Below are 23,571 nucleotides of genomic sequence, written 5' to 3'. Positions count from 1 at the left end.
TGACAGCTGAGTTTGTTTATATACCACTATCGATGTTGTTTATCGTTAGAGGTTATCGAAAAACAAATTCGATAATGTCATCGAGCTATATATGCAAATTAATCGATTTTTCATCCATTGTAATTAGAAATCGAAAAGGTATGAGTGTTGCCTACTATCTATGTTGCCACGCGTCTTGTAAATGCGAAAAGAAAAAATCTTATTGGTATCGCTATTGTGAGATATTTACTTTACTACATTTTGATGTAAAAGTAAGTACTATATTCAGTTTTCAAGCTGAAAACTAGCTCATTTCGACGGTTACTTTTTTAATCAATTAATTTAGAAATATTAAATTTTTCGCAATCAATACATTGCACGTTTTCCATCCATAATTTAACAAGACTTGATAAAAATGTAATCATCTTTATATATATATTTTTACTCATTTAGTATTTTGGTGAAAAAAAACGAACGTAATACTCACCTTAAAATATTAAAGTCGGACTGAGCCCGTCACTCTACCTATACCTACCAACATTACTCCTGCCAATTTTTTTTGGATTTGGGGACACTTGTGGCAAATAGAGGGCGTTTTTTCGTTTGACAAGCAGCCTCAAAATACGCAAACGTTTAAAAATGTTAAATTTCAGCAATGTTTCAAATATTCTTTCAAAGGATTAGGGTAATATTCAAGTTGAGAAATTGAAAATCACGTTCTCAAAAAAAAAAAACAGACATTACCCGCTTGTTCGGGTAAGTAGTGAATGCCTGCTTATATGGCTACCTATTCGTGAACACCCCTACTTATAATCCTGACTACCGCCCTTGTATTTGAGCGGAGAATTTAACGAGGAGATGTCGCTCAAAATAGCCAATAGACTATTCTCTGCATTATCGGAAACCCCCCATTTGGTAGCTGAAAGTTACCATATAATTTGTACGCACATTTCTACTCACAGAAAAGGGTGGTGAATATGGGGTAGCCAAATAAGCAATTTAAATCTATACCCCATTTGCTGGTTTATTCTGAAAATTAATTTTATTGTTTTTAATCAAGGCTTTTTTATTAAATAGTTTTTTAATATATAAATAACAAAATTAAGTCAAGATTATACAAACAAAAAGAAAAAATATTAATGTTGGTGTAAAGATGGTTTTACTATTAAGTTGGCCCTTCTTTTTCCGCTGCATTGCCTCGCGTAATTGTTGTTCTGGAGGTCCATTGCTGCTAGGAAATGGAGACGCCGCTTCTGAAATTAGAATATAAATATGAAATACATAAATACAACTGATATGTAATAGAATTGTAATTAATTTTTTAACTTACATTTTTGAATTTCTTTCCTTTTGAATCACCATAAGCACTCCGTATTCAGCCAAACGCATTGAAACCAAGAGAACAACTGAACAAATCATTTGACTTGTAACGTGTTCTAGCGGGTCTTCGTTTTTTTTTGTTCTTTCAACATCTCTTTACGACTAGGACAAGCATAATATCTTTCTATGCATTACGCGTAAGCACCAAAACCAAATTAAGAACATAATTACTTTTGTGTTTTGTTTAATTTTGCTTGGCAAACTATTTCGTACATTACTTTTTGATACCGAAGTTAAATGATCACTTTTTTAATTTCTCTCTCATTTTTTCTGTGAGAGTAACAGGGTCTTTCTTATCGATTTCATCCTCAACTGGTAATGCCCAATATAGTTTATCGACTATTTAATAGATTACTTTATGGTGCTGAATTGGGTGAAACGAAATGGTGCATTATATGCATTTAGAAAAGGGGTCTTTAGTACTTTTTGAAATCATTATTCTATACCAAAATAACCGCCTGCACATGTGGAGTGCAGGGAAAAAGCGACAATAGCTATTTGCCGAACAAGCGGGTACGCTCAACAGTAGAATACAACACATTAGCAATAATATCTCAAGTGTTATGCTATGTTCCCACCGACTCGTTTTCCTCATTCGTTTTCCAAAACATTTCACCGTTCACACTGGGTTGAGATGTCTTAGTTCGACAGTTACCATGGAAACCAGAAATTCACATTTACTCGAAATTCACATATATGCAACCAATGTCCAAATAATTACCGCGAGCGCAAAGGAAAAAATTGTTTATGTTATTTTCACATGTCCATGTTCTTAAAAGCCTTTGTTTGTTCTTTTTTTTCTATGAAACTTATTTCAATATTTTGACATATATTTTGATTAGGGTATGTTATTCGGGGTATATTCCAAAACTTGTGTTATGAACTTGTGAAAACAACTCGTTTTGAAGTGCTTATAAAGGGAAAACATTTCAAACCCCAAAACATGCTTGGTGAGAACACCGTATTATCCTCAAATTAAAATGCATCGCTACTCAATAATTTCTCAAACAATTTTCGATGCGAATCAAATTAAAAATTAACATTTAAACTAATAATAGGATGTAAATTAAACTGACGATGTGATGCACATTTTCATTCGTTCGACTGATATGCCAAAAACAGCTGATTTTTCTTTATAAATTCATCATAGCCGAACGAAAACATTCCCCTGCCAAATTTTTGTGATTTTGATGGCACTTCTGAGTATCCCCACCACGTCGAAAACAATCGTATACGACATCGAATACTCGTCGGAAAAGCGCCGTCACTATTGAGAAGTGACAGTATAATTCACCACGTTAGCAACCATTTCTCAACATATTAACAACAATTTCTCAAACTAAATTTCATTTTAATGCTTCAAACGTATTGTAAAATTTGTTGAAGGCAAGCAATTTGAAAGGCCATTTGAATTAATGTTGAATATGGGATTCACTATCAAATCGATATGGTGTTACATGTGAAAAATACGTATCCTTGTGTTTGTTGGGTAATGTTAAATAGGGTAAAAAACAGGGTAAGAATTTATAAAATTATACAAATTTTGTCTAAAAAAGTTCTAACCCCATTCTAGAAAAATTGCTAATTTTTGAAGTCAAACGTTTGAGACAAGCGTAAGAAGGCATAATAAAAAAATCATACAAAATATATAAATTATTTATTTAGCAAAATATCACAAAATTGTTTTAATTCACATGCAAATTCAGTGCAACGGTGGTTGAAATGGTGGACATCCGTCCTACGACATCGCATCTGTGCCACTTTTTTGCTGGGAAGTTACTAAATTAAATGGTTGTTATAGTATCTTTACTATGTGTTTTGAAACAATAAATTGTCCACAAAAATCCCCAATTTATATTAAAATTCATCACGAAAACCCCCAATAAAGTTTTGACAAGTTTTTCGGAAAAAAGATATAAAGGAATAGGCTCCATAATATTTATCCATAATAATTTAAAAATTGGAAAAAATTAAAGTTTTGTTATGCCAGCTTGCGAGTTATAGTTACAATAAGATCAAGATTTCAAAACACAAAGCCAGAAGATGAGTGATCAAAATATGATTCTGTGTAGGGATTTGTAAAGAGATTTTAGTTCTAAATAGCGAGATTTCGTTCCACCACACCTAACCTAAAGTTTGTACCCGAAAGTCGATTAGCCCATGATTTGATCTTGCCCATTTGTATCTCAACACTGAGAAACAAATCGCGGTTACTTCTTTTAATAAAAAAAGTAACCGCGAAATTAGCTTTTCAAAATAATAAAACAGTTAGCCACAAAAAAAACTATGTAATTTTTTCGAAATTTTCATTTTATTAATCATTTTGGAATAGCAATCATGTGTGGTTGGTTGGTGGAATTGTGTTAGAGTGTAGGTGTGTAGTGTCGGTGACATTTGGATAAGTGTGGACCTTTTCATGCTTATTACAATAATTAATATTTTTCTTGGGATTTTTTGCGGGTTTTTCTTTTCATTAGGTTACTTCTCAATAAAATTGGAACGGTGTTTTTTTGACAATGGTTGTTTAAAGAACGGCAAACATTTAAACTTTTAAAAAACTTTTGTTATTGTTATCAATATAAAAACAAATTAAAAAATATTATGAAATTATTTGTTATTAAAAGATTTTTGTTTTGTGGTTGCATATTTTCTGTATAGCCTTTGTTTTTGCGAAAGTACAATTTTTTTTTTAAATACCAGCTGTAGAGATAATCTTTTGAAACCATGGTATAAACCAAAAGAAATTTAAACTAAACTTTATAATATAGAATTAATTTTAAATTCTGCAGGATTTTGTGTGTTTAATTTTATTTCATTTATGTATTAATTTATTATTTCTTTTTATAAATCTTCCCTAACTACAAACAATTTTTTGAAGAAAAATTATGAAATACAAATTAAAAAGAATGTGTTATTTATTTTAGATTATTTAATTTGTTTTTGGCTGAATGAAATTAATATTGGTTGGATGTTCGATGTTATTATTTTTTTTATAATGTAAGAAGAAGAAAACAATAATTGGAAATTAATTTAGTTAATTGTGGCTGTAAACAATTATTTTTTTCACTTTTAATTTAAATAAAATTTTTTGGTTCTTATTTTTTATTCAGATTTTTTTTGCTATTTTGTTATACAATAAATGTTGTAATTATTGTTGGTACATTTTTGTAATTTAGAAAGTTAAGGGTAGACGTTTGTTTAGGAGATTTGTGTGAAGGGTGTATATTTTTAAGCATTTTGTTTATCTCATTTAATCTTAGATTCATTCTTTATGTATTAATAAAAAATTATATTAATTTTTGTTTTTTTTTTTTTTAATATCATATTATGTTTTATTAAAGTTGTTTTATCTCATTTAATAATATATATATATGTTAACATTGCATTTACTTGTAACTTTTCTTCATAAAAAAATTGTGGAAACTAATTTTATTTTCGGTTCTTTTCACATACCAACGTTATTCGGAAGTACATGTGGAGGCCTCCAAACTACTATGTTATAAGATCCTTTGGGACCTGCATTCTACAATCTTCCGGGCCATACTATGAAGCATGATTTCTTGATTTATACAAAGCCACCCATTAGTCATGGGGTTTCCTTTTTGTTATATAATTTTCATTATATAAAATTATGTAATATATAATTTTTTTTAAATTTTTTCTTTGTATTTTTTTTTAGTATAAGCTTGCTTCTTATTAATAGTTTTGTATTGTTCTTGTTTTTTTTGTTGTTTGTTTTGTTTAATATCAAATATTAAATATATGTATTATGTTGTATATATAAACATAATGAAGATCGTTTTTCTTAACGTTTAGGGTAAAGATAGAAATCGATATCGTTAAAAAGAGAGAGTGGGAAAGAGAGCGCGAGAGTGAGAGGGAATTTGCAAATATTTAGGAATAACAGACAGACAGTTAGCGGGCGTTTTTTTTTTTTTTTTTTTGAAGAGCGGTTTGAATATATATTTTAATTGTTTTATGAATCCATCTTTTTTCATGTATGTCTGTATATATATGTAAAATTTAAAAAGTCATCATATAGTCTATATACGCTTTAATTATTATTTTCTTCTTTTGTTTGTAGAGAACAAATGTTGATGATGTTTTGTTTTTTGTTAATCATCGCTGCTTAATTCATTAATTTAGAATGGATAAATTGCAATTCAATATTTAAAGTATGTATAAGATTTTTTTTTTTTTGGTTTTGTTTTGATAATAATAATAATAATGATTTTACTTAATATTTATTTGTAATTATTTAGTTTTTTATCCTCATATAGTATAAATTTATAATTATCACTTATTTTCTTTTTGAATTTTTTTAGGAGATGAGAAAAATTGCTTTATGAGTGAGAGTAGTTACAATATTTTGTTTTCATTTAGGGAATCTGTCAATCAATGTCAAGGATGGTAATATCGGTTTGTCATGATAAAGAAAAGTAATCGTGAAAAATAACCCGATAATATGTACTTAGTACCGACCTTAAAGGTTATTTGACCATTCGTTTAAGTACCTTTGGACTTATATTAGAAAAACAATTGGATCAAAATTCGAAGTTAGGCGTTTTTGTTTAGTACATTCGAACATAGGGTCTAAAGGCGTTATCATCAAGTTTTCGCCTGCCGACAGTCGCTATAATTGTGTTTGGATACCAATATAAAATCATAACGGTAGAGAGAATAAAAACACAAGAGGACGAAAATTTCTCTTCTACAAAAACAACAAATGTCAACCGTATAGATGTCGCACAATGCCTGCAGCTTACCGACATTGCGGTCGAAGCGTTGTTTTGATAAATTGTTTATAAAGGCATCGGCAGTTATAATTTCAAATTGTCTGCCAAAAAATTTATTAGAATGAAAACATTTATAAAAAAAAAGAACATTTGTTACTACTACAAATCCTATTTTCTTTACGTTTCGTAAAGTCGGCATAGAACTGAACTGGGTGATGCCGACGCAAACTGTATTATATTTGAGAGAAGTGCCGACAAAAACTGCATGATATTAGAGATAATTTCCTCATGACTGCCACCTATTGACGCAGTTTCGCTTCCCAGTTTCATTCTCTTGTGTTTTTATTCTCTCTGATAACGGTATAACAGACGACATGGTTAGGTTAGGTTAGGTGGCAGCCCGATGTATCAGGTTCACTTAGACTATTCAGTCCATTGTGATACCACATTGGTGAGCTTCTCTCTTATCACTGAGTGCTGCCCAATTCCATGTTAAGCTCAATGACAAGGGACCTCCTTTTTATAGCCGAGTCCGAACGGCGGTCCACATTGCAGTGAAACCACTTAGAGAAGCTTTGAAACCCTCAGAAATATCACCAGCATTACTGAGGTGGGATAATCCGCCGCTGAAAAACTTTTTGGTGTTCGGTCGAAGCAGGAATCGAACCCACGACCATTGCACCACGGTGGCTCCCAACAGACGCCATACCACGTCTTTGTAAAATCGATATCGCGATAAGCGTTGCCACAATGAATTTTTATTTTGGACCAACGTTTTTCCAAATTGGACCAAAATTCGTACCAGCGGACCATTTTTCCAAATTAAATTCATATCATTTAAAAGTTAAAAATTTTTGTCAAAATTTTATTACTATAGAAAATTGTGTCCAAATTTTATTTCTTTAGAAAATATTGTGAAAATTTTATTTCTATAAAGAAGTTTGTCACAATTATACTTCTATAAAAAAGTTTGTCACAATTATACTTCTATAGAAAATTTTGACAAAATTTTCTTTCTATAGACGACTTTATTAAAATTTTAGTTCATTAAGGTGAGTACTATGTTCAGTTTTTTCACCAAAACACTAAATTAAAAGTACAAATATATTTATGAAGACGATTATATTTTGATAGAGTCTTGCCAAATAATGGATGGAAAAGATCCAAGGAAATGATTGCAAATAATTTTATATTTCTAAATTAGTTAATTAAAAAAAGTAACCGTAAAAACAAGCTGGTTTTCAGCTTGAAAACTGACATTGTACTCAGCTTTAGAAAATTTTGTCAAAATTTCATTTCTATCAAAATTTCATGTCTATAGGCCGGTATGCACCTCTAGCGAAAAATTTCATTCCCATAAGATATGCATTGCTATTTATGCTAACGAAATTTTCGGTAGCGTTCAATTTCGTAAGCTGGTACGCACCTCTAATGAAAATAACAGGGTTGTCAAAAGCATATTTTGGCAGCAAACATTTAATTTATTACAATCATTGTGTGCGTACAAGTTTTAAAAGGTCTGTAAATAATAAACAATTTATTTGAGGAATATTTGGAACATATATTAACAATTTTTAAAAGCGATTAGCTGGTTTAAAATTTGTTGTACACAGCCCTGTTTTTTTGTTGTAGACTTAAATAAATTTTTGCTACCGAAAATTTCGCTAGAGGTGCATACCGGCCTTATAGAAAAATTTTTGTCAAAATTTAATTTCTTTAAGAAATTTAGCCAAAATTTTATTGCTATAAATATTTTGTCAATAGTTTTTTTTTCTATAGAAAATTTGTTAAACATTTATTTCTATAGATAGTTATCGCAAAATTTTATTTCTATACAAATTTTTTAAAAAATTGTCTTCCTATTCAAAATTTTTTGATAAATTTGTATCTATAAATTTTTTTAACTTTATTTCTGTACAAAATTTAGGCAAAATTTATGTCAAAATGAAAATAGAAAATTTTGTTAAAACTTTATTTCTACAGAAAATTTTGTCAAAATTTTATTTCTATAGAAAATTTTGAAAAATAACGATTTGACGAAAATGGATCAAAATTAACCAAATTCCAACCATGGGACCAAATTTAAAAATTAATAATTGTGGTCCGATCGGACCAAAATGGCAACCCTGATCACAATACACGTTTATCGATTAGCCTGTGATAAAAAATGAACTTCCGAATACACACAAAAAAATTTCACCAATTAAAAAATTTTTCCAATTAAAATCTTAACTGATCTTTAAAAAGTATTCAATTAAAAATTTAATTGATTCAGAAAAATTTTTAATTGAAACAAAAATCAATCACAAAAATTAATAGTATCAATTAATTATTTAATTGGAAGTTGATGCTATCATTTCAATTAAAAAATTAATTGGATCAATTAATTTCGTGATTGAACCAGAAATACGTTTTTTGTGTACTTCAGGTTGTACTATGCTCAGTTTTCGTATTGAAAATTTTGGGCTAACAAAATAGTTATCATTGGCAAAGATTTTACAGATTCCACATAGAATATTGATATTAGATTATTGATTAAATTACAATTTTTAATATTTTTCTTCTATTTTACATATAAATCTTAGAGATTAGAAAATTATCATTTCATTGATAAAAAAAAACTTATAGAAAGACTAAAATGGAAAAATTTTCAAAGACTTTTATGTTTTCAAAAAAAAAAAAAAAAAAATGACTTAAGAGATATACATGTATGTATAAGTTTTACTTTACAAACTTATAATTTTAAAAATTACGCACAATCATTTTTCTTGTTGCTGTTAATAGTAGCAAATGTACTGTAAAAATTTGTTACTAGAAACAATGTTAACTTGATTTTTGTTTTTCATAATCTGGGTTTTCTGGAAGAGAATCTCATTTACAGATACATTTCGCTGGGGTGGGGGGCCATTCGGTCATACATGATTTCTGGGCTGTTTAGTGTAAAACTGTGGCATCTCTAATCGATTTACCTGTGATATCAGTCAAATTAAATTCTGGTTATACCGGAAGTGTTTATAATTTTTAACTTAAAATTTATTTCAAAATGTGCAAAATTTTATTTAACCATTAAATTATATACTGCTGATGCGTATTTTTCATTAACTTTCTGTTATTTTTAGAGATGCCACTTTATTATTATATTATCCGCGAAGTCATGTGATGACAAACTAGAGTTGCCAATTTCATGTAAACACTACAGAACAAAGATTTATAAATATCATTCAAATAATTTAAATGTCTGTAAATGAGTAACCTATCGCAAATATAAATGACTTAAGCAATAGTCGTGACTTTCAGAAGTATTAAAAATGTTTTTTTTTTTCAGTGATTATTTGTTTTTTTTTTCTTTATAATTTATTTAATAACAACACATTATGATAATAATAGATAATAGAATAGTGACAATTAAACAGATAAACGGACTATATAAATATAATTTTGTTTGTCTTTTAAAATGATTGGAGGGAGTAGAGTAGATTTTTCAGATTTCGTTCGGTTTCAGGACGAGGGGGACAGGGTGGGTATTGTTAGTTTTTGTTTTTTTTAGAAGTTTATTTTGTTTTAACCATATTTAACAAGGCATCAGTCTTTTAGCGGTTAATGTTACCATTTCTGAAATAATTTCACTAAATATATTATCTTCTGGAAGTGAGGCTGTAATCTAACTAACTAAATAATGCTGTCCAAGGGGTTTTTGTTTCTTTGGAAAAAGTATACAGAAAAACTATAAAGAAATGGAGCATTGTTCATTTATCGCAAATTTCTACATATGTTTTTGTTTTGACCACTACTTTCAGTCTCTTATTGTGAACGGAAGTTTTTAGAAAATTATAATTAAGTATTAGCTTAGAAACCAAGTATATGATTTGATGATTGATATCAATAAAAATAAATGATCAAGTCCGTTTTCTGTTTAATTTCTTTCTTCGATTTAAATTTAATATTTCAAAGTGTTTTGTTTTTCTTGATTCAGTGTAAAGATATAATTGAACAAACAACGAGAGATTCCTTCTTAGGTTTGAAGAAATATTTTGTAGTGCGAGTTTGAATAGGATTTTAGTCCACTGAAGACGGGAGAGGACCAAAAAAGTAATTTGTGGAGGAGGGGAAAATTTCTCACAAAATACATTCATAATTGATTTTTAAGGTTTTCTTAATTAATTAAAAATAAAATATATTTATTTTATATTGTATTATAATACAGTAATTTATTTAAAGCATAAAATCGTGCGGAGTTTTTTTTTTAAGAAATTCAGTTTTTTTACATTGATTTTGTTGCCATATTTTTGGGTTTTGTTGTTTTCCGGTTTTATAAAAATATAATAGTTTTGTATAGAGTTCAGTTATCTAATGAACAGAGAGGTAAAATAATTAAAGATACAATTGATCCATATGTAGTGAAATTTATTACGTTATTAGTATGTATGTAAGTTATTTTCAGTGAAACTATTTTCTTTTAAAACTTGGGTCACACTAGGCAAATATTTGACAGAAATCAAAAAAAAGGATTCGTCGTCACAGTCAATCCAGCAAACACTTTAGGCTCATATTGGGTGTATTATTTTCCGAAAACGGTATCCAGATATTTCGAAAATGGTCCTGTAAAAGAGTTCGACACTCAATTTGGTCAAATATTTGCCTAAGTATGGCCACACCCTTATATTTTTGTCGAATTCCAAGAAAACCTATTATTTGGCTGATATATTTTGTAGCAAAAGGAAATTTATGAATTCTTTATTTTTGTTTTTTAAATTTCCAGGTGGTTTCTTCAATATTTGTTACCACGGACGTCTTTAATTCGATACTCGAATCAGGTTTTGATAAAACGTTAATATTGCCTTCACAATCACGCCACATTTCGCTTTGATCCTTTCGATGCTTTTATATATTTTGGGACCACAGCCTTCGTCTTTGAAATTCATCCAAACCATTCTCAGTTTGGAAGAACCTTCCCGACCTCCAGTCCGCTGGTGTAGTTTTCTCTCTGCTCTCATTTAGCATGGACTTTTTAATGGATATTGGTTCCTAATATATTCCTTCACAGTTCAATTTTTATAGGACACCACATTCCATTTATTTCGAAATGGTCTTCACTAATATCATCCACGATTAGAGATAATTTGGGAATTTATATTCTTAATGAAAACCAAATTTCATTGATTCTTCAATCTCCCAAAAATTTTTGCAAAGCTTGATCACTATTATGAACTGTTGCTACTATTTATGTCATGGATGATGACAGATCTAGTACTAAGTTAGGTTAGGCAAGGTGGCAACTCGATGGTATCAAGCTCACTTAGACTAATCAGTCCATTGTGATACCACAGTGGTGAACTTCTCTCTTGTCACCGAGTGCTACCCGATTCCATGCTAAGCTCAATGACAAGGGACCTCAAGGGAAACCACTTAGAGGAGCCTTGAAACACTCAGAAATGTCACCAGCATTATTATTGACGTGGGATAATCCACTAGATCTAGTATTGCTGGACCGCATCCTTATACCTCTTTTCTCATCTCTTAACTGACCATTCGATAATGTGTCAAAAAATCTAATCCTAATTTGGTTGTTTCCTCTCTTCCAATCCGTTCGCTACTTTAGTCCTTCTGCACAAATATAGGTTAGGTTAGGTTAGGTGACAGCCCGATGTATCAGGCTCACTTAGACTATTCAGTCCATTGTGATACCACAAATATAACAAAAGTATTTTCCTAGGGATTCCTAATTTCTTCATATCTCAATCTATTTACTCTTCAGGACAAAAAACCGGCGATTTTTTCGAAATTTTCCATCTTTCCCTATCTTGATTTTTTTTCAAAAAATTTTTTCCTTTCCTGCTCTTTTCCTTCGAGTCACTTCTTCCATCTCCTAAAATGTTTGTAAGCTTCACTGTTATGAATTGTTGCTACTATTTCTAATATTGCTGGACCGCTTACTACCCATCCCAGCTTTGTCTCCTACATCTTAACGATAATATGTCAAAAAATATTTGGGCCCCAATAAGAATATCGATATCACGCGGGATATTATATTCCGGATCGGCTAATATTACTTGTTTCGACAGTTTATCTGCTTTAACCAGCGACTCTGGAACATACGATAAACTGTTTTTTATGATCAAAGCGTCTATATATGCTTCATAATCAGATGATCCTTGAGTGAAGATTTAATCGCCTCTTCTCGTCAATGACCGATTTCTTCTACTTTTTAATTCTTTAATCTTGGATATGATTAATCAATCTAAGACGTACTGAAATTTTTTGAACCACTCCATTACTTCTAGTCGATGGTGGACAATTGACATCTTGGCAATTTCCCAATGTTGGAGCTGTAGCTCTTCCAGTTTCAATATCAAAGCACGGGTTATGGAAATTCAAACCTTTATAAGTTGGTTGTTTCCTTGGTTCCAAACCGTTCGCTGTTTTAGTCCTCAGCGCCAATCTAAGACGTACTAGAATTTTTGAACCACTCCAGTACTTCTAGTCGATGGTGGACAATTGAACCATCTTGGCAATTTCCCAATGCTGGAGCTGTACCTCTTCCAGTTTCAAAATCAAAGCGCGGGTTGGGGGAAATCCAATCTTTCATAAGTTGGTAGTTTCCTTTGTTTCAACCCGTTCGCTGCTTCAATCCTCAGTGCCAACTTTGTTGTGAAGGCGGTTCCTCAATTTCTTTCAGCTTTTGACTATAGTCAATGACTTTTCATGGCTCTTGTATGTTGGAATACTGGATGGTTGGATGGATAGTCCACGATGGAAATTAATCAAGTAATCAAAATGATATTTCAGGACAGTAGTGTCTGGTATTTCGAAGGCCCTCAGGCAAACATTCTATTTGTGGTTTCCGAACACTTGTATCCATTACTCATCTTTAGGTGTCTGATATTTCGAAGGTACTGACACAGACATTGAAGGTATAGGAATAGCTAAGAGTATAATGCTCATGGAAAGCGTGTCCGATCTGAGGACTTCTGATATTTCGAATTTCAAGTGGGATAATATGAAAAATAACCTATAGGATTATGAAATAGCTCGTTTTGAATGGAGATGACGAAAATTCCTCTTCCAAGGTTAGGTTAGGTGGCAGCCCGATGTATCAGGCTCACTTAGACTATTCAGTCCATTGTGATACCACAGTGGAGAACTTCTCTCTTATCGCTGAGTGCGGTCCGATCCCATGTTAAGCTCAATGACAAATGGCCTCGTTTTTATAGCCGAGTCCGAACGGTGTTCCATATTGCAGTGAAACCATTTAGAGAAGCTTTGAAACACCAGAATTACTGAGGTGGGATAATCCGCCGTTGAAAAACTTTTTGGTGTTTGGTCGAAGCTGGGTTCAAACCCACGACCTTGTGTATGCAAGATGGGCGTCCTAACCATTGTACCACGGTGGCTCCCAAATTCCTTTTCCAAGCAATAGAATCTGGGGATTGGTTTCTATGGGACCTATCTTCAATTAAGGATCGTTTTTGTCTGCTTGCTAGACGGTGCACTAAACTTCACATACCAAAATTGTAAGAAACCAAGTCCGTCCTACCGTCAAGCTTATCTACTTAAATATCTCAGCCGATCGCTTCCTAGCGTGATTTCAATAGACGGATTGTCATTGCCAGAATTTCAAAATTTAAATATTAAACATATTTACAAAATTTAAGACAACGTCGCAATTTTGAAATACATAATGATTTCTAATATAGAGTGTGATGGAAATTGATAAGCTTCTAGCATTTCCAATTTTCTCAAAATTTAAGATTGTAGTAAAATTTTTAAATTACATACAAAACTATTATAATTGTATGGTAATTTTTATGAGGTACCTAAATATCATACATACATACATCTCAAACAAAATTGTATGTATTTACATAAATTTTTGTGTTAAATGCAAGCACATAATAACTAATTAATTTTATGTATTATTCAATAACAAAATAAAAACATTTTATTTTATAGTAGGGAAGAAAAAGTGGGAGAAATTGGGTGGTGTTATAAAAAAAACCCAAAAATACAAAACAAATGCTTAAAATGCCTTTAATTTATGTTTTAGTCACAAGTTTGAAATAGGTTTTTTATAGTGTTTCTGATTTACAATGGATTTTGTTTTATTTTTTTTTTGCTTTGTATATAATTAAAATAAATTATTTTTGATGTATAAAGTGCTGTTGTAGTCTTTTCAAATTTTGTTCTCATTTTAAATGTATGTGTGTTTTCTTGTTGTTTGTTTTGTTGTTTTTAAATATACGTATTAACATTTTGTTTTCTTTTGTTTAATCAAAAATTATATTAAAAATTGTTTCTAAATTTAATTATTTAATTTTTTTGTAGTTCTTCTTGTTATTAATAAGTAATATTTCATAATAATATTAAAAAAAAAAAACTTAATTGTATTTTATCAGTTAGGATTAACAAAAAACCCAAAAATAAAAACTTCAATTAATTACCCATTAAACATAGCCGATGATGGATGATATTATTTGTTGTTCTGTTGGGCCACTGCATTGGGTGATTTATAAAAGTTTTGCACAAACTCCGAGAGGCTATAAACTGTGCCGGGACCTTTGCCAGGACTCATGCATATGAAATCACCCAGGGTATGAGCATTGCCTATAAATAAAAGCATTAAAGTGATGCCATCTAATCCCAACGACCCAAAGATACTCACTGCAAGACTGTATGGGCGGATATGAAGGTGGTGGCTTTATCCAACTACCATCTGGCCTTCTCATATGCCTACGATCCGAGGAGAATTCCGCTAGATATGTTTCAGCAGGTATAACACGAAAGAATCTAAACATGGAGGAGAAAAAAAAAAACAAAAACATCAACATTAAAGGGAAAGTAATATAAGCAACAACAACAACAATAATAATTATAGTAACAACTAAAACAGGCAAAAGATGTAAGGTAAACATCTCCATCCTCCATCCAAATTTCAATGTTCGTAATTCACTTGAAATCTGTGTGGGATAGTTACGACAATCAAAGAGCCTGCGTTTATGTTTTGTACGTACCTATGATGTTCTGGTCTTAAAGCTAAATCGGAACGAAACGTTTCTGTTACATATTTGTGAAAATATGTGGGAAATGGTAGCGTTGTATCTAAATCGAATACCAAACATCGATTCGGACTGGGGTTGTGCATGAAAAATACATGATAGTCCTGCAATGAGAATAGCAATTATTTGGTTTTATATTATTAGTACATATGAAAATAGGGGGAATTGAATTTTCTCGCATTATATTCTGTTCTAGAAAAAAAATGATTGTAATTAAAATTATTAAATTAGACAAACTGACTTTTGGACTTTTTGGAGTTTAAATTTGGAAAATCGACTTTTTGAGCTGCGGTTAAACCGGATAAGTTTACATATTTATGTTCGGCGCATGTCAGTATAACAGGTTGGCTGATAAGTCCCCGGTCTGACACATAGATGGCATCGCTAGTATTAAATGCATATTATTTTTATATAGTACCAACCTTCAAATGATTCGTGTCAAAATTTGACGTCTGTAAGTCAATTAGTTTGTGAGATAGAGCGTCTTTTGTGAAGCAACTTTTGTTATTGTGAAAAAAATGGAAAAAAAGGAATTTCGTGTTTTGATAAAATACTGTTTTCTGAAGGGAAAAAATACGGTGGAAGCAAAAACTTGGCTTGATAATGAGTTTCCGGACTCTGCCCCAGGGAAATCAACAATAATTGATTGGTATGCAAAATTCAAGCGTGGTGAAATGAGCACGGAGGACGGTGAACGCAGTGGACGCCCGAAAGAGGTGGTTACCGACGAAAACATTAAAAAAAATCCACAAAATGATTTTGAATGACCGTAAAATGAAGTTGATCGAGATAGCAGAGGCCTTAAAGATATCAAAGGAACGTCTTGATCATATCATTCATCAATATTTGTATATGCGGAAGCTCTGTGCAAAATTGGTGCCGCGCGAGCTCACATTTGACCAAAAACAACAACGTGTTGATGATTCTGAGCGGTGTTTGCAGCTGTTAACTCGTAACACCCGAGTCGATATGTGACAATGGATGAAACATGGCTCCATCACTACACTCCTGAGTCCAATCGACAGTCAACTGAGTGGACAGCGACCGGTGAACCGTCTCCGAAGCGTGGAAAGACTCAAAAGTCCGTTGGCAAAGTAATGGCCTCTGTTTTTTGGGATGCGCATGGAATAATTTTCATCGATTATCTTGAGAAGGGAAAACCCATCAACAGTGACTATTAAAGGGTGATACGGTCAAAATTTGGTCAAGGGAAAACGCGTGTAAATCGGTGAAATCGTTTATTTAAAAAATCAAATTAAATTTCTTTTTCAAGTTCAATTAGTATAAAATTCAGGAAAAATATTCAGTTAGGCTTTCGCTTTTCCAAATCCGAATTGCCGGGCCTCACGCTTGACACCTGCCATCAGATTTTGTACAGCCACGTTGTCCACCTTCTTCGCCGCAGAAAGCCAGTTTGCCTTGAACTGCTGCTCGTCCTTAGCAGTTTTTTTGGTCTTCTTTAGGTTCCGCTTGGCAATAGCCCAGTATTTCTCAATTGGGCGGAGCTCTGGCGTGTTGGGAGGGTTCTTGTCCTTGGGAACCACCTGCACGTTGTTGGCGGCGTACCACTCCATGGCCTTTTTACCGTAATGGCAAGATGCCAAATCCGGCTAAAACAGTACGCAACAACCGTGTTTCTTCAGGAAAGGCAGCAGACGTTTATTCAAACACTCTTTCACGTAAATTTCTTGGTTGACAGTCCCGGAAGCTATGAAAATGCTGCTTTTCAAGCCACAGGTACAGATGGCTTGCCAAACCCGATATGTTTTTGCGAACTTTGACAGTTTTATGTGCTTGAAAATATCTGCTACCCTTCCCCTTCCTTTTGCCGTATAAAACTCCTGTCCCGGAAGCGGCTTGTAGTCGGCTTTGACGTAGGTTTCGTCGTCCATTACCACGCAGTCAAACTTCGTCAGCATCGTCGTGTACAGCCTCCGGGATCGCGCTTTGGCCGTCGTATTTTGTTTATCATCGCGATTTGGAGTCACTACCGTCGATAGTCCGGCTCGTTTTTTGGCTCGATGAACGGTTGTAGACGATACACCAAGCTTATTTGCGGCATCTCGGAGAGAGAGGTTAGGGTTTCGCTTCAAACTACCGCCAACTCTCTTTGTCGTCTCAGTGGCTTCCGGTTTTCGATTTCCCCCCGATCCGGACTTCCTGGCTGTCGACAAACGTTCCCCAAACATTTTAATTACATTTGTAACGGTTGATTTGGCAACTTTTAGCGATTTTGCCAGCTTTGCGTGCGAGTAGCTCGGATTTTCGCGATGCGCGAGCAAAATTTTGATACGCTGCTCTTCTTGCTTGGACGGCATTTTGACAACTGAAGAGTGAATTCCAAAATCAAAATAGGAGCAACATTCTACACACACACACCTTCAGGTTTTTTAAATGCAAAATTGAAAGAAATACGTCAAGTTTATATTGACCAAATTTTGACCTATCACCCTTTATATGGCGTTATTGGAGCGTTTGAAGGTTGAAATCGCGGCAAAACGGCCCCATATGAAGAAGAAAAAAGTGTTGTTCCAGCGACTTTTTCTTGTTCTCAGACCTCAAAAGGATGCTCACAGGGAAAAAATTTGGCTGCAATGAAGAGGTGATCGCCGAAACTGAGGCCTATTTTGAGGCAAAACCGAAGGAGTACTATCAAAATGGTATTAAAAAATTGGAAGGTCGTTATAATCGTTGTATCGCTCTTGAAAGGAACTATGTTGAATAATAAAAACGAATTTTGACAAAAAAATGTGTTTTTCTTTGTTAGACCGGGGACTTATCAGCCAACCTGTTATATGTACCACTTTAAATTTTTTTTCATAAATGATAACATCCCCATTTTTATCCAATATCGACATTTTCGTTAATGTTGAGTCGATTTTCAAAAATATAAATTGAATTTTCTCGCATTATATTCTGTTCTAGAAAAAAATGATTGTAATTAAAATTATTAAGTTAGCCAAACTGACTATAAATTTATAGTATACTTTTAATTTAATTTTGAAATTAATTAAATTCAAATAAATTCTATTTACAATTAATTTAATTATTTTAAATTAAATTAATTGTCTTTCCTGCAATTATTTCGTTTTATATTAAACATTGATTTAAGTACCTATTAAAATAGAGGGAAATTGAATTTTCTCGCATAAAACTCTGATTGCAAAAAAATGTAATAAAATGATTGCAAATGAAATAATTAAATTAGCCAAATTGTCCATAAATTTATTGTATATTTTTTAATTAAATTAAATTTTGAAATTAATTACATTACAATATATTTTATTTAAAATTAATACAATTTTTTATTAAATTAAATTGATTTAAAATAAAATAAAATTAATTTTGAAATTAATTAAATTACAATAAATTTTATTTATAATTAATTTATTTTTTATTAAATTAAATTGATTTAAAATAAAATAAAATAAATTTTGAAATTAATTAAATTACAATAAATTTTATTTATAATTAATTTATTTTTTTATTAAATTAAATTGATTTAAAATAAAATAGAATTAAATTAATTTTGAAATAAATTAAATTACTATACCATTTATTTAAAATTAATTTAATTTTTATTAAATTAAATTGATTTAAAATAAAATAAATTAAAATTAAAAAAGTTTTGCATAGTTTTTGCTTATATAATCTTAATCTCTACACACAATGGCACTCTAATAGATAATTCAATATATGACGCAGTATCATTCCAGCAAACCAGTTCATTTTTAGTCTCTATATATGATAAATTATTTTGGTTTTTGTTTTGGGGTAAATGAAATTCTAATTTAAACGTAATCAATGTCTTCTTTAAATTTCGATTTAATTTTTGTTTTGGGGTAAATGAAATTCTAATTTAAACGTAATCAATGTCTCTTTAAATTTCGATTTAATTATTTTCTTTTTGCAATAAATACAAGTCAAACACGCTCGCATATTTAGTTGGAAGACAAATCGCTACGTTCTGACTACAAAATGGACTAAGTCAGTTAGAGTGAAACCTTACAGAAGTTTTCACCCACCACGGTCGCCTAAATTTTGTCCACATTAAAGGTGACAACATAGCAAACGTCTCACAAAAGTGATCCACTTTTGAGAGATGTTCGCTATTCAGTTTGTGGGATTTCATTGTAATCACGCTTTATCTCTCTCTTATGAAAGAATGCCAGTGATGCCAATTTGGTGCTTTTTGCTTTCTAAAAAGCACCAAATTTTTATTTTAGGGCAACAACTTGGTGCTTTCTGGCATTTTCATTTTTGTGTGTTTTTTTTAATTTTAACAGTATTGGGTTTGATTGACGGAATCTGTTCATACAAAAATTTTGATTAGACTGTCAAAAGCTTAAGAAACCCAACTAAATTGCCCAATATAGAATTTCATTATTATGAATGTGGTATTGATCCTTATTTTAATCAATATTGTTATTTAGGGCATTCTTTTGAATAGTCTTGCGATGAGTGCAGAATTTCTAAACTTGATAAATATGACAAAAGCTCTCATAATTGAAATAAGAAATAGACTTCCGTCAAATAACAAAATACTAGGGAATATTTCCAAATTTAATGTCGAAAAAAGTAAATTTTTCTCCTATGAAAAAAACCTATTTTGAAATTCATTACTGATCAAAATGAATTTAATGAAAGTAAAATAAGCATTAACAAGTATATACGGCCGTAAGTTCGGCCAGGCCGAATCTTATGTACCCTCCACCATGGTTTGCGTAGAAACTTCTACGAAAGACTGTCATCCACAAATTTCAACTCACATGGTTGTTAAATATCATATACTACCACCACGTACCAAGTTTCAACCAGATCGGATGAATTTTGCTTCTCCAAAAGGCACCGGAGGTCAAATCTGGGGATCGGTTTATATGGGAGCTATATATTATTATGGACTGATAGGAACCAATTCTTGCATGGTTGCTGGATACCCTATACTAACATCACCTACCAAATTTCAACCGAATGGGAAGAATTTTGCTCTTCCAAGATGCACCGGAGGTCAAATCTGGGGATCGATTTATATTAGGCCTATATATAATTATGGACCGATATCGACCAATTTTTGCATGGGTGTTTGAGACCATATATTAATATCACGAACCAAATTTCAACTGAATCAGATAAATTTTGGTCTTCTAAGAGGCTCCGGAGGTCAAATCTGGGGATCGGTTTATATGGGGGCTATATATAATATGGACCGATATGGACCAATTTTTGCATGGTTGTTAGAGACCATATACTAACACCAAATGTACCAAATTTCAGCCGGATCGGATGAAATTTGCTTCTCTTATAGGCTCCGCAAGCCAAATCGGGGGATCGGTTTATAAGGGGGCTATATATAATTATAGACCGATGTGAACCAATTTTTGCAAGGTTGTTAGAAACCATATACTAACAACATGTACCAAATTTCATCCCGATCGGATGAAATTTGCTTCTCTTAGAGGCCTCGCAAGCCAAATTTAGTGGTCCGTTTATATGGGGGCTATACGTAAAAGTGGACCGATATGGCATTTTCAATACCATCCGACCTACATCAATAACAACTACTTGTGCCAAGTTTCAAGTCGATAGCTTGTTTCGTTCGGAAGATAGCGTGATTTCAACAGACGGACGGACGGACGGACATGCTCAGATCGACTCAGAATTTCACCACGACCCAGAATATATATACTTTATGGGGACTTAGAGCAATATTTCGATGTGTTACAAACGGAATGACAAAGTTAATATACCCCCCATCCTATGGAGGAGGGTATAAAAATTATAAAGTTGTACACTTGGATAGAGGTTCATAATTTCATAAAACTAAAAATGCTTCAAATCAATACCCAAATGTTCTATAATACATCTTCGAAAGTTTTTTTTAGTAATACTTTGAATTTCAGCTGGCTGGAGTAATTTTTGTGGTGGGAATTGCAATGTTAGAATTTATAATACATATATATTTGGTGCTTTTTGTCCTTCGGGAGTTGGCATCACTGAAGAGTGCTGACCATTTCCGTGATTAGATCAATTACGAATTTTTGAGTTTTCAACTTTGAAAATTCGATTTTTTTGTGCAAAACCGAGTTGTTGACTTTTTTAAATTTAGAAAATCAAATTTTTAAGCTGCGGAAAATCGACTTTAGAGAAGGAAAATAGACTATTGTGCTGCGACTGCTTGTTTTTCTGAAAAACCGACTGTTGGAGTTTTCGGCCGACTTTTGGAGTTTAAATTTGGAAAATCGACTTTTTGAGCTGCGGTTAAACCGGATAATTTTACACATTTATATTCGGCACATGTCAGTATGTATGTATGTACCAATTTAAAATATTTTTTTTTTAATGAATGATAACGTCTACTTCATCCAATCCAATATCGACCTTTTCGTTAATATAAAAAGTCGAATTTGAAGATTACAAAAAGTCGGCTTCTAGTTGACTTTTAGTTGATAAATCGATTTTCGATTTTTGTATATCTCCAAGGGACTATTTTTATGTCCGAGTACGAACGGTGATTCGCATTACAGATTTCACTCATATATGAGATATCTCTCCTTGGTGGGGAGCTGTGAACGTGGAAATTCCTGAGCCGAAAATACAATCTATTGATATGTTTGTAGTATTGAACTGATTTACTTGAATCTTGAATCTAAACATTTGGCATTTCGATAGGAAGAGAAGCCCCGCTCCACTATTAACTTGAATTCGATGGAACATATACGCCATTCCTGATTTGAAAATAGCGTATCATGTTTTGCCATTTTGGTATTACGGTGCGGTCACACTGGGCAAATATTTTACAGAAATCAAAAAAGAATTCGTCACCATTGTCAAACTACAAAATATTTTTAGCTCATATTGGATATATAATATCTCGATAGGAAGATTTTACAAAAAAAAATACAGTTATTTCGAAAGTGGTCCTGGAAAAAAGTTTGGAACTCGCTTTGGTCAAATATTTGTCTAGTGTGACCATGCCCTTACCCTTTTTTATACCCTGCGCCACACTGTGGAACAGGGTATTATAAGTTAGTGCATATGTTTGTAACACCCAGAAGGAGACGAGATAGACACATGGTGTCTTTGACAATAATGCTCAGGGTGGGTCCCTGAGTCGATATAACCATGTCCGTCTGTCCGTCCGTCCGTCTATCTGTGAACACATTTTTGTGATCAAAGTCTAGGTCGCAATTTAAGTCCAATCGCCTTCAAATTTGGCACATGTTCCTAATTTGGGTCAGAATAGAACCCTATTGATTTTGGAAGAAATCGGTTTAGATTTAGATATAGCTCCCATATATATCTTTCGCCCGATATGCACTAATATGGACCCAGCAGCCAGAGTTTTATACCGATTTGCTTGAAATTTTGTACAAACATAACACTTAGTTGTATAGTCAAGTGTGCAAAATTTGATTGAAATCGGTTCAGATTTAGATCCCATATATATCTTTCGCCCGATATGGACTAATATGGTGCTAGAAGCCAGAGTTTTTGCCCAATTTGTTTGAAATTGTGCACTAGGAGTACAATTAGTAGTGCAGTTTAGTGTGCAAAATTTGATTGAAATCGGTTCAGATTTAGATATAGCTCCCATATATATCTTTCGCCCGATATGGACTAATATGGTTCTAATAGCCAGAGTTTTGGCCCATTTTGGTTGAAATTTTGCACAGGGAGTAGATTTAGTGTTGTAGCTATGCGTGCCAAATTTGATTGAAATCGGTTCAGATTTAGATATAGCTTCCATATATATTTTTCGCCCGATATGGACTTATATGGCCCCAGAAGCCAGAATTTTGGCCCAATTTGGTTGAAATTTTGCACTAGGAGTACAATTGGTAATATAGTCATGTGTGCCAAATTTGGTTGAAATCGGTTCAGATTTAGATATAACTCCCTTATAAAGGGTGATTTGTTAAGAGCTTGATAACTTTTTTAAAAAAAAAAAACGCATAAAATTTGCAAAATCTCATCGGTTCTTTATTTGAAACGTTAGATTGGTCCATGACATTTACTTTTTGAAGATAATTTCATTTAAATGTTGACCGCGGCTGCGTCTTAGGTGGTCCATTCGGAAAGTCCAATTTTGGGCAACTTTTTCGAGCATTTCGGCCGGAATAGCCCGAATTTCTTCGGAAATGTTGTCTTCCAAAGCTGGAATAGTTGCTGGCTTATTTCTGTAGACTTTAGACTTGACGTAGCCCCACAAAAAATAGTCTAAAGGCGTCAAATCGCATGATCTTGGTGGCCAACTTACCGGTCCATTTCTTGAGATGAATTGTTCTCCGAAGTTTTCCCTCAAAATGGCCATAGAATCGCGAGCTGTGTGGCATGTAGCGCCATCTTGTTGAAACCACATGTCAACCAAGTTCAGTTCTTCCATTTTTGGCAACAAAAAGTTTGTTAGCATCGAACGATAGCGA

The 23,571-nt window shown here is 32.4% G+C and overlaps 1 protein-coding gene and 1 long non-coding RNA gene across 5 annotated transcripts in view; both read right to left on the bottom strand.

The window, feature by feature from the left end:
* Positions 1-1,019: 1,019 nt before the first annotated feature.
* On the bottom strand, positions 1,020-1,433 carry LOC142240865 (uncharacterized). Its single transcript, XR_012723414.1, has 2 exons — positions 1,310-1,433; positions 1,020-1,232 (listed from the first exon to the last, which is right to left on the bottom strand). It is a non-coding gene; the product is annotated as an uncharacterized LOC142240865 (long non-coding RNA).
* An 11,594-nt stretch (positions 1,434-13,027) lies between these two features.
* Positions 13,028-23,571, bottom strand: part of tun (N-terminal glutamine amidase tungus) — a 100,091-nt gene continuing 89,547 nt past the window's right edge. For all 4 annotated transcript variants that reach the window (XM_075310701.1, XM_075310704.1, XM_075310703.1 and 1 more), the window contains 3 exons: positions 15,104-15,252; positions 14,755-14,879; positions 13,028-14,696 (listed from right to left, as the gene is read on the bottom strand). In XM_075310701.1, coding sequence (XP_075166816.1) covers positions 14,563-14,696; positions 14,755-14,879; positions 15,104-15,252 — 408 coding nt within the window. In that variant the 3' untranslated portion in view covers positions 13,028-14,562. The remainder of the gene's footprint in view (positions 14,697-14,754; positions 14,880-15,103; positions 15,253-23,571) is intronic.

Source organism: Haematobia irritans, chromosome 5 (assembly GCF_050003625.1).
Source record: "Haematobia irritans isolate KBUSLIRL chromosome 5, ASM5000362v1, whole genome shotgun sequence".
NCBI classification, from domain to species: domain Eukaryota; kingdom Metazoa; phylum Arthropoda; class Insecta; order Diptera; family Muscidae; genus Haematobia; species Haematobia irritans.
Note: the sequence above shows the minus strand (reverse complement) of the source record. Positions and strands in the feature narration are given on the sequence as shown.